This window comes from Sardina pilchardus, chromosome 17 (assembly GCF_963854185.1).
Source record: "Sardina pilchardus chromosome 17, fSarPil1.1, whole genome shotgun sequence".
NCBI classification, from domain to species: Eukaryota; Metazoa; Chordata; class Actinopteri; order Clupeiformes; family Clupeidae; genus Sardina; species Sardina pilchardus.
This window is the reverse complement of record NC_085010.1, coordinates 22,688,648-22,699,687: the sequence shown is the minus strand read 5'-3', so window position 1 is coordinate 22,699,687 and position 11,040 is coordinate 22,688,648. Positions and strand designations below refer to the sequence as shown.

The 11,040-nt window shown below is 42.6% G+C and overlaps 1 protein-coding gene across 1 annotated transcript in view; it reads left to right on the top strand.

Moving 5' to 3' along the window:
- The first annotated feature begins 4,299 nt into the window (after positions 1–4,299).
- Positions 4,300–11,040, top strand: part of ttll12 (tubulin tyrosine ligase-like family, member 12) — a 59,070-nt gene continuing 52,329 nt past the window's right edge. Inside the window, exons 1-3 of the mRNA XM_062518606.1 lie at positions 4,300–4,499; positions 5,629–5,801; positions 9,822–10,020. Of these exons, the coding sequence (XP_062374590.1) occupies positions 4,350–4,499; positions 5,629–5,801; positions 9,822–10,020 (522 nt within the window). The 5' untranslated portion in view covers positions 4,300–4,349. The remainder of the gene's footprint in view (positions 4,500–5,628; positions 5,802–9,821; positions 10,021–11,040) is intronic.

The following is an 11,040-nucleotide window of genomic DNA, read 5'->3' as shown; positions in this document are numbered from 1 at the left end:
TGTGATTGGTTTGTGTCTACAATGGGGTAGGGTAAGATGAGTGTTTTGATAATTCAGCTTCAGTCTGTTTGTGATGAGCTCTCACCTTGAGATAGTGCTTAGTAGTGGACACATGACAAAGCCCTCAAGCGCAAGCCTGTGGAGAGAGCAGCAGAGAGTTCAGCGTAGCATTTAAAGACATCTAAAGAGAGATAAGATGTCTCAAGTCCAATAAAAGTGCATTCAATTCACTTCAGATGAGTTGCCACATGTGTTCAGATGAGTTACTGGTAATACAGATGTAGCTTGAAAATCTTCTGTTCTCAACACCATTAACAATGCAGAGTCACAGACGCACACACACCAAGCACAATAAACAATGGAATACATAGAATATGAAGAGCATTTTTTCTTTAAAAATCCTGTTTCTGAGAAAATGCTGAAAGCAGTCCTAATAGCTTTTTGGTGTAGCACTGAAATTTCCTCCAATTACCTCATTTCCAGTATCAAACATAAAAAAATAAAACTGTTCAAACGTCTCAATAATGTCATCACATGGACTTCATAAAACATTTCCTTGTCAAGTCTTCAAAAGGAAATGAATCCTCCTTCAGTAAATGACACTGTTGTTGTGGATTAGGGAATGCAGCGCTATGCTATGCGTCCCTGTCTGAGGAGGCTGTTGATTTGAATGTGATTCCAAGTGGCGTGGAGCGTGATTATTAGTCATCAGCGATTATGACCCTCAGCTCAGCGCTTCATGGATGGGTGTGTGTGCGAGGGGGGGTAGTGTGTGTGTGTGTGTGTGTGTGTGTGTGTGTGTGTGGAGGTTGTTTCAACTCAGTCAATCGTCAGAGCTTTATACACAAGTAACCACTTCAATAACAAAAGGTAAAAGGAAGTGAGTGGGATTATTCAAATGCTTTTATCCAAAGCAAGATGGACTCAACATCGGATATCAAACCCAGACTGACTGCTTTCTAGGCAGTGATGCTACCAATACCCCACCAATAAGACAGTATTGCTTACATGTAGCCTATGCCTCGGCATTGGGTGTAAAAGGACAACAATAAGTGAATTTGCACATCTCATACCAAAACCAGCTGCTTGGAAACAGCAATGGGGTGCCTCTCATGTGGGCTTTTATACGTCTTCCCTCGCTCCTCGGGCCTCGATCCTCACTGATCGACATAAAGAATGATGGGGCGAAAACAATGGGATAGCCTATCCAGTGTTAGTTATAGATCAGTGGGAACGCCCCTCGAGGATCGAGCATCGAGGATCGAGGAGGCATGTTGAGAAGCACCTTTGGTGTCATCTGGGCCCCACCTCTGTTGTTTGGAGGAGCACCCTTTTACGCTGAAGGAGAGAGAGTGTCCCATTTATTTTTGTGTCTCTTTAGTTTTGAGTCCATTTACTGTTGTGTCTCTTTAGTTTTGAGTCCTAATGTTAAGCAGACTAGAGGGAACACAGAGGGAACAGTTCCTCATTTTGTTTAGGGAGCAGGCTACATCTCAACGACAAACAACTATGTACCATCTAAAACTATTACACAAATAATTAAAGAGAAAGAGAGAAAGACAGACTGAGCGAGAGACAGAGAGAGAGAGACAGAGAGAAAGAGATATGTGTGTGTTGACTGCTCTTGACTGAGACAATTTAACACCAGTTAAAACCACTTAAATAACCATTCAACAGTGGCCCTGTCATTTGTCCTTTAGAGCATTCTCTTTAAAAGTCTCCTACACGACTGAACCCCCCCCCCCCACAACAAGCAACCCACCCCACACACACACACACACACACACACACACACACACACACTTGCCTCTCCTTTGGTCTCAAAGTTAGTGAAAGACAGACAGCAGAATAAACTTCCCCCTCCGTCTCAGGTTCAGACCTGATCACTTACGCCTACCTCTGATCAATGCACTCCACTCCGAGCGCCGCCGCTGTGTCAGACAAGTTAAGTTGTAAGAGCCCCCGCCATCCACGCTGCGCCCTCCCCCACCTCACAGAAGAAAAAAAAAAGAGGAAGAAAAATGACAAAAGAAAAATGTCTCCCTCCTCCCAACCCCCCCCCCCCCCCCCCCCCCCCCCCCCCCAAACATCCTCTTTTTTCAGTTAAAGATAGCAATTGTATGTGGCTGGGTGTCTGTCTTACCTGTGCGCCTTTGATCAGGGCGGAGTGCGGGGTGGCGTTTGATTCGGGGGGCTACTTTTGACAGCTCACGGGGGTTGGATGGCGGCTCGGCTGGCAGTGAGCGAGCGGCGGTGGCGGCGGCGGCGGAGGCAGCAGCCTCTCGGAAAACCAACGGGGGAGATCAGAGGAGACAGCGAGGGAGAGGGAGAGGGAGAGGGAGAGGGAGAGGGAGAGGGAGAAGTCCAGCTGGGAGAAGATCAGAAGAGACACAACTTCAACCACAGCCATTGTGTGGAGCCCGAACACAGTGGCTTGGGTAACTTTTTCCTCACCACCCCTCACCCCCCACCCCCCCCCCATCTTTTTTTTTTCTGCCTTGTCTCTTTTTTCCACCCCCTCCCTCCACCCAACCCCCCCATTCCCTTCCATCTCACCTTCACTCTCTAAACTTCCTTTCAGAATTTTTGAATGCTTCACTTAAAGGTCTGTGAGGGCTTTTTTTTTTTTTTTTTTTGTCTGGCACTGACAAAAGAGACATGTATCCTTTTTTTCTAGACCCTTCTGTCCTGTTTGAACACTCCAGGGGTTTGGCTTTCCCTTTCCCTCCAAGAACATCACAATTCAGCTCCTGTTTCAGGTGCTTGCCACCATAAAGGCCACACTCTCTTTGCTCAAGGGCTTTATTTCAATGCCTCTTATGCTGAGCTCACGGGCTGTGAAAGGATTCTCTCTCGTATTTGTCAATCACAATTTCTTTCTCAGATACCAAGATGTCTAAAGAGGCTCATCACATCAAGTCTCGATCTATTAAAAAGATCATTCTTCCTCTAATCAACCTGCGTTTCTGTGTTAAATGTCTCCCGTAATTAAATAATTCACATATAATTAAAATGATGTTCACACATATAGGCTAAGTGATACTTGAATTTCAATTCTGCTTTATGTCTAGGCTATAATATAACTAAGATCAGAGAATTGACTGATTGGCATAGGACCACTCAGTAAGTGCCCAAAACATGAACTGTACACTGTGTAACAATGTCTCCCTCTAGCGGCTATTGTTACAATCTACAGCACTGTCGTGAAGGCCCTCTACAAAATATTGAGCAAAAAAGCCAACTTGCCTAGGCCTACTTAACCATCTGTTTTCGTGTAAAAGTAATGTAGGCTACAGGCTTTGTAGGAGCTATTCTGGGAATGTAGGCTAAAACAGAATCATTTTTGTATATGCTAATTATTGGAGTCTACATCTGGTAGCCGTCCTGTACAAGGGGGCAGGCATATTCCCGGAAGTGGAAACACGAAATGAGCTGGTGATCAACACTCTGCTAACTCCCTTGGACGGCCATAGATTTCAGATTTTTTTGCGATCCCTTAACTTCATGTAACATGTGCCCTTTGTCTCCCTTATAGCTTCTGTGTATTCTATATAGGGTATCGAAGGCAAAATTAATTCACTTCTTCCCCGTATATTACGTTGGTTTCCCGTAAAGAAGTATTTTAGCATGTCTGTTGTAGGGAAGCTAACGTTCGCCCGTAATGTTTGGATAAGAAGCTGAGTGAGCCTGCACGAAAACCATGACGGAGAGTCATTCGCAAGATCAGTGAAAATGCGTGTAGCCTACGGTAGCCTACTGTTTGATATGGTAAAGCATTACCTAGAGGCAAGTACACATAATAATAATATTAAAAAACGAACGTTAACAATTTCAGAGGTTTTCGATCTATCAGACGAGTTACAGCAGGCTAACGAGTTTGAGTCTGCGCAGTACGATGAACAGGAAACGAATTTTTGTTTCAGCCCCCTCTCATTGAGAACGACGGAGTCTGTTTGTCCATTTCTTTTAGGTCTATGGTCCTGTAGCCTAATCTAGCATCATCTGATGATGATGCACAAACATGGATTGCGGTAGATAGTCTAATTGTAGTAAATTGAAATAAAACATATGTTTTAAAGTATTTCATTAAAGAAAACGCAATGACATAATGTTATTGTGATGCCAATGAGTTATGAGCAGTGGCTTACCCTCATCATTGTCGAGCACAAACTATTTACTTGCCTGTCTGTAGCCTAGTCTTTCGTCTCCTTTCCTCTCCAGCCCAGTAGATGGCGATAATTCCTCTGGAGTTTTTACACAGCCGTCAAAATCATGTAAGAAGAAAACAGAGGACTTCCTGGTTATCTTTTCACGACATTCACGTGTGGTGATTTTTTGGATGAAACCTCATGGATGTGACTGAGTCCATCATGTTGAATGGCAATGGTCACGAAGATGAAGAATTTAAACTCTTCCTCAGTGTGCATACCCCTGCTTTAAAGGCGTCACATATTCCCCCGGTGTATTGGAGAAATCTGCACCTGAAACTTGCAAATGAGGTGTGTTCTTATCTCTGGCCATCTCCTATCTAGCTCCCAGATGCAATCTTTTGAAAACCTTAGAATCACACCTATCTTTATTCTTGTGTGTTTTTGCATGCGCGCAAGTGTGGTTAACGATAGCCTACATGTAGCAAGCTGTTTTCACAAGAAGCATGCTTTGCGAGGTTAGCTTTATTCATTTGTTTACAGAGGCAAGTTAGCCTTTGACCTAACCACGTTTTCAATTGACGTGCTTTTTTCAGATGAGCAATAGCCTTTGTTAAAACACGTACATTCTCATTATAGCTTGTTTGTTTAAACACGTCCCCAGACAGAGACAAGTAAGTTTAGTAGCCTGGGTACCAAAACAAACAAATAAATAAATAAATATGTTTCTCCCTCAAGCAACCTGTCAACCCAGCGATATGGGTTATGGGTTAGGTCTTAGCAGAGAGGGTTAAAGAGGATCTTTGGTCTTAGGTCCGAGGGGGGGCTTTGATGACAATTGCTACAATGTTGCGCCCTGAAAATGAGCAGTTTTCTAATTATTTTGAGAAATGCAGATGCGACGTCCAATTTGCTCACTTCTTTTGTTAAAGACTATTGAGGTTGAAGGCGAAAATGAAACGCTCTTGCTTCCCTTAGTTACACACCCTGATGCTGGGAGGCTATTTGGTAATACCATGTTCATAGATGTGCTTTGTTTAATAAGCTCAAGTCTTAATATCCTGGAGAGGCAAAGAGGCAGGTGTGAGAAGCACGTTTTGAGAAAAGACACATTTTCAACGACTGTGTGAAAATGTAAAACGTGAAGAAAACAATTAATCATTGGACATTCAATCAAATAATTGTAAAGCAAGTAAAGGAAAGTAAAACATTTTGTAGTGAGATCTTTCACAGCTAAAGAGTTCACATCGGGACAGCACATACAGTATTTCCGGGTGTGTGTCGCTCTCTCTCTCTGTGTGTGTGTGTGTGTGTGTAATAGTTTTACATGTGCTTTTGGAGTACTAACAGAGGGATACACTCAGATACAGCACAATGCAACATTCAGAGTGAAAATCTTCCACTTCAGATGGAGTAATTCTAGCTTAGTACATGGGTATCAACTCCCAGCGAGCATGATTTGTCTTTTTTTTTCTTCCAGGTATTTGATGCTGGGGAAGTCTTTGGCATTATGCAAGTGGAGGAGAATGAGGAGCAGGAGGAGGAGGAGGAGGAAGAGAATTCCGAAGTGGAGAGAAAGAAATCCTATCCGGAAATAGTTTACAAAGTGATCGTCACCAGTGAGAGTGGCCTGCAATCTTCTGCCCCCACCAGGTGAGGTCGCCAGTGCTACACATTTGGTTGCATTTGGAAATTGTAGTGGTGTTCTGGTGTTCTGGTACAGGCTGTATTTGCAGAATATATGTCAGCACAGTTGTATGTACCTAGTTGGTTTCCATGCATTCATTTAATGGTTTCAAAGTACAACACTGGTTTTAAAACGTTCATTAATGAAACTGAATAATCAGCTGGATATCCTTAAAGGGATATTCCGCCATTTTTGGAAATAAGCTCATTTTCCACCTCCCCTCGAGCAAAACAATCGATATTTACCTTTTTCCCGTTCATCCAGCCATTCTGTGAGTCCGGCGATACAACTTTTAGCTTCAGCCTAGCATAGATCATTGAATCGGATTAGACCATTAGCTTCTCGCCTGCTAGCATCATGCTTACAAGTGACTAATATTTCAGGTAATTTTCCCATTTAAAACGTGTCTCTTCTCAAGTTAGAAAGTGTGATAACACCAACTGAAAATGAAACCTGCCGTTTTTCTAGGCTGATTTGACATGGAACTAAACTCTCATCTGGCGTAATAATCAAGGCAAGTTGCAAACGTACCATGGGCGCAGTGATATATGGAAATAGTCCCCATAGGCAACAAACAGGAAGTAGTGTGTGATATCACTGCGATATCACTTGACGTTTCGTTCAGACGTACAGTAATTAAAAGACAAGGACCAGTGAATTCCAAATTATAGCAAAATTGTATTATCTTTGCAAAGAGAAAGAATGATACAACACAAAATGGTTCGACTCTGATCATTTTAGTCTGGCGATTCCTTTTATACCAGGGTTTACGTATTGAAGAATATCCAACAGTGTGGAACGAATGAAGCCAAAAGACAGTGGAAGAAAGGGAAAAAGAGATTCTAGAATGTGACACTTGAACCTTATGCCAATAAAGATCAAATGAGGCATAAGGGAATAGTGAAGGAGACCTTGATAGGGACAGAAGTATGAACCTCATGTAAGGGTACTTGCATACTGTCGCTGTTGCTATGCTTCACTGTGCTTTTCATAAATACTATGTTATGCCAGTACTAAAATGTATATAACGTGATGCAACCTATATGTGCCTTGAGCAAAGCAATAATTTTGTATTCAAACATATAACCCTTATGTGCAAACATATATTCATGGCATGAAAACATGTAACCTTTATTCACATTTATGTTTGAGTGTGGGTTGACCTTTTTATGCACCTTCAGAGCTAGAAACCACATCGACAGGTAATGTGTGGAGAGAGACATACGGTGGGGGTGGAGGCTGGGTAAGGTGTAAACCACATTGAGCGGTGAAAGTAACAGTGTTCGTATATGGGGTAGACCACAGAGAACATTGAGTGCGTAGACAAAAGTCTAGATGGGAGCAATACTCAGAACTCAGGCGTAACAGAATCAGACAAACATATCCTGTGGGTGGAAATGGGGTAAGTCAAAGGTTGTTCTCGGCTCCTTCCCTGTTGGCCTGAGGGGGGAGCTCTGGTCATACGGCAAAAGGTTGTGATGTGTGGGTGACATTTTGGTCTGTACTGTATGGTTCACGGTGAGAGTGTTTGTGTTTGTATGTCTTAGAATAGGGTCAGGTATTATCGTGGTTGTGTTAGGGAAAGTTAGGCCTTAACGTTCCTAGCATCCTTAGGCCAAGGTGTTCTGCTAGATGAATAGACGTTTCAGTATCTGGGGAAAGTGGGCGTCGACGATGCAATCTCCTACCTCCTACACAGGACACACTCTCACCTGGACAAGGGGAAAAGTGCTGTGAGAATCATGTTCTTTGACTTCTCTAGTGCTTTTAACACCATCCAACCCCCCAGATTGAGTGACAAGCTCCTGCAGATGGGTGTGGATGCTCATCTAGTATCCTGGATTGCAGACTACCTGACAGAGCGGCCACAGTTTGTCAGACTGAAGGACTGCCTCTCCAACACTGTAATCAGCAGCACAGGTGCTCCACAGGGAACGGTGCTCTCTCCAGTCCTGTTCACCCTTTACACGTCTGACTTCTGCTACAACACGGAGTCATGTCACATGCAGAAGTTTTCAGACGATACTGCAATTGTGGGATGTATCAGGGATGGGCAGGAGGAGGAATACAGGAGCCTGGTGGAGGACTTTGTGCAATGGTGCAGACTCAACCACCTACAACTCAACACGACCAAGACCAAGGAGATGGTGGTAGATTTCAGGAGGTCTAAGCCTGCTCTGCTGCCAGTCACCATTGAGGAGGTCAATGTGGAGGTGGTGAACACATACAAGTACCTGGGCGTACATCTGGACGATAAACTGGACTGGTCAGTCAACACTGAATCAATATACAAGAAAGGGCAGAGCAGGCTGTACTTCCTGAGGAGGCTGCGCTCCTTCAATGTCTGCAGCAAGCTCCTCTGGATGTTTTACCAGTCTGTTGTTGCCAGCGTCCTCTTCTATGCTGTGGCATGCTGGGGAGGAAGCACTAGGAAGAGGGATGCTGGGCGACTAGACAGGCTGGTAAGGAAGGCTGGCTCTGTTGTGGGAGCTGATCTGGAGTGCATCACTTCAGTATCAGACAAAAGGACCCTGAACAAGCTACACAGCATCCTGGACAATGACTGTCATCCACTCTACAGCACTATCATACAGCAGAAGAGCTTGATCAGCTGGAGACTACGCTCCATGACATGCACAACAGACAGACTGAGAAAGTCATTTGTACCCAGGGCCATACAACTGTACAATGCTTCACTGAAGGGAAAAGGAGAGTTGGACTTCTATGCATAGTATATCTGCACCTCCACCCTCTTATACACTTACATGGCATGGCTTACACCCTCATGTCTAACTTTTATATTATTACTATGTTAAGTTTATTTTAATTGTCCATATATTTATATTAGTACTGTTATTATTATTACTATGCTTACATTTTGTACTGTACATATTTATTACTGGTCACTAGAATTTAATATTGCACTGTTGCACTGTTGGACTTATTTGCACTACCAACTTGACACTCACCTCAGACTGGATCACAGTACCAATCCTCAGTACATTCATGCATACCTTATCTATAGTATTCTACTGCTCCTTTAGTCATGTTGATTGTTGATTTGCTTTTTAATTTTCCTGTTTACATTGTTTACATTGTACTGTATGTTGTGTGTGGTGTCTTAAGCTGCTGGGACCTTGAATTTCCCCTTGGGGATCAATAAAGTATCTATCTATCTATCTATCTATCTATCTATACAAGAGTTTACGTATCTAGGGTCTCCAAGTTGCCCTTTGACATGTTCACATGGCTAAAACTTGGACAATAAGCTCTGGCCTTCGTCCCACCAAACATGTGTCAGGGAGAACATTTCAAGCAGAACATTACCTCTGATACAGCAACAAATACAGAACTTGTGGTTAAGATCTTGGGTCTAGGGAAACTTTCGTTTCCCATAGATAAATCAGGTAAAAGGGACAGCATCTTATCTAGTGCACAAGAGTTACAAAAGAACAGACTTCTCTACCAAAAAGATGAAGCTCCGGTTACAAAGTATAATTATACAGAACATGGTTTGCACTACAGTATGAAGTTACACTTTTGTTTATTCATTATGGTTATAACTTCCTTTATTCACTTATGGTTAATATTTCCTTTATTCAATATAAAGGAATACACATTTCATTAATCAATGTAGAGGAATACATATTTCATTACTAATTGTATAAGAATACACATTTCATTAATCAATGTAGAGGAATATATATATTTCATTAATAATTGTACTTAATCATATTTGTAATATGTTTTTCAGATTATCAATATAAATGAGAATACATGTTTCAATAATTTCTCCAACAGATGCAAACCACATTTCGTTGCCTTTGTACTTGTTATCTGTACAATGACAATGACTGTACAAAGCGATTCTAATCTAATCTTCTAACCTAAAAAGAATTATATCCTAAGAATGATGATGAATGCTCCAATGCTCCAAGTCATTCTATAGTATTGAGTAAAATAATGTTTCTGGTGTGTGCCATTAGTGTTTTCTTAGTGGACCATGCGTGGACATATCGGGTGGAGACGGCCCGGCAGCAGCTGGAAGAGGCTCCTGGGCTGCTGGGACGCATGGCCAGCTTAATGGGCCTGGACTTCCACGGTGAGGCCCCTGACCCTGACACAGTGGACCAAGTGCTGGAAGACATGTGGCGGTACAACCAGACATATCATCTGTCTCAGGGGGTGAGTGCCAACATATGCCTATTTGTCTCCTCGACAGGTGATGACCTGTTGACGAGCCAATCAGAGCCCTTGTTAGAAAGGTGATAATCATCACCACAAAACTAAACCCCTTCATTTCACCCCTCATGCATGTCTTGACCTTAAAGCCCTTCTATAACTAAGTAGTTTGATTTAAAGAAAATAAACTGATTGAGTAAATTCTACACACATAAGACTGACTGGTCATCATACATGTGATTGCGTGATTGCCATCTTTGTAACTGCTTCATAATACAATAGTCAGTTTGTCTTCAGCATGCCCCTTCCCAGCATGTGAGGAGTCTAGTGTCGAAGGGCTATTCTCTGTGTGGTCCAGATATCCTCTGAAGTTAAGATGCAGACCAGCAAGTGTCACACTGGTTCTCTTATAGTACAACCAGAGCCATAGAGAGAGAGAGTTGCGACACGCTTTGATGTCGCCGCCACGCGATCAAAAGTTCCAAAAAACCTGCGCTGAATGGCTGAATTGCAGGAGGGTGGGATGTACTTCTAGATGCTGGAAGGTGTAATCAATTAAATCATTACTGATCCACTGATCCAAAAGACGCACCAGATCGTTGGTCTGATTGGTTGAAGGACTAACCAAGCGTACGGAGTCATTTGAACAATGCCCATTGATCACGCCTCTTGTGCAGTAGAAACAAAGCACAGCCTCCCCATATTAATGTTCAATCTCAAAAAAATGTAGCTTAGTATGGTGATAGCCAGACTACCTGTGTCCACCAATCACGTTTTTTGAGTAATTGTCAATATTGCAGTAATTGAAGGACATTTTGGTAATATTGCAAAGTGTTTGTGTACATTGTTTGTACTGTCACAAATCAGTTTTATTGTTACAAATTGTGACATACATACAATACTCACAGTTATTGGCACCCCTACTTGTAATACCTTCTTAAATCTCCCTTTGTCAATAAAACAGCTTGTAATATTCTTCTCTGACACCCCATAAAGATGGAGAATACAAAGTAAGGGATTTAA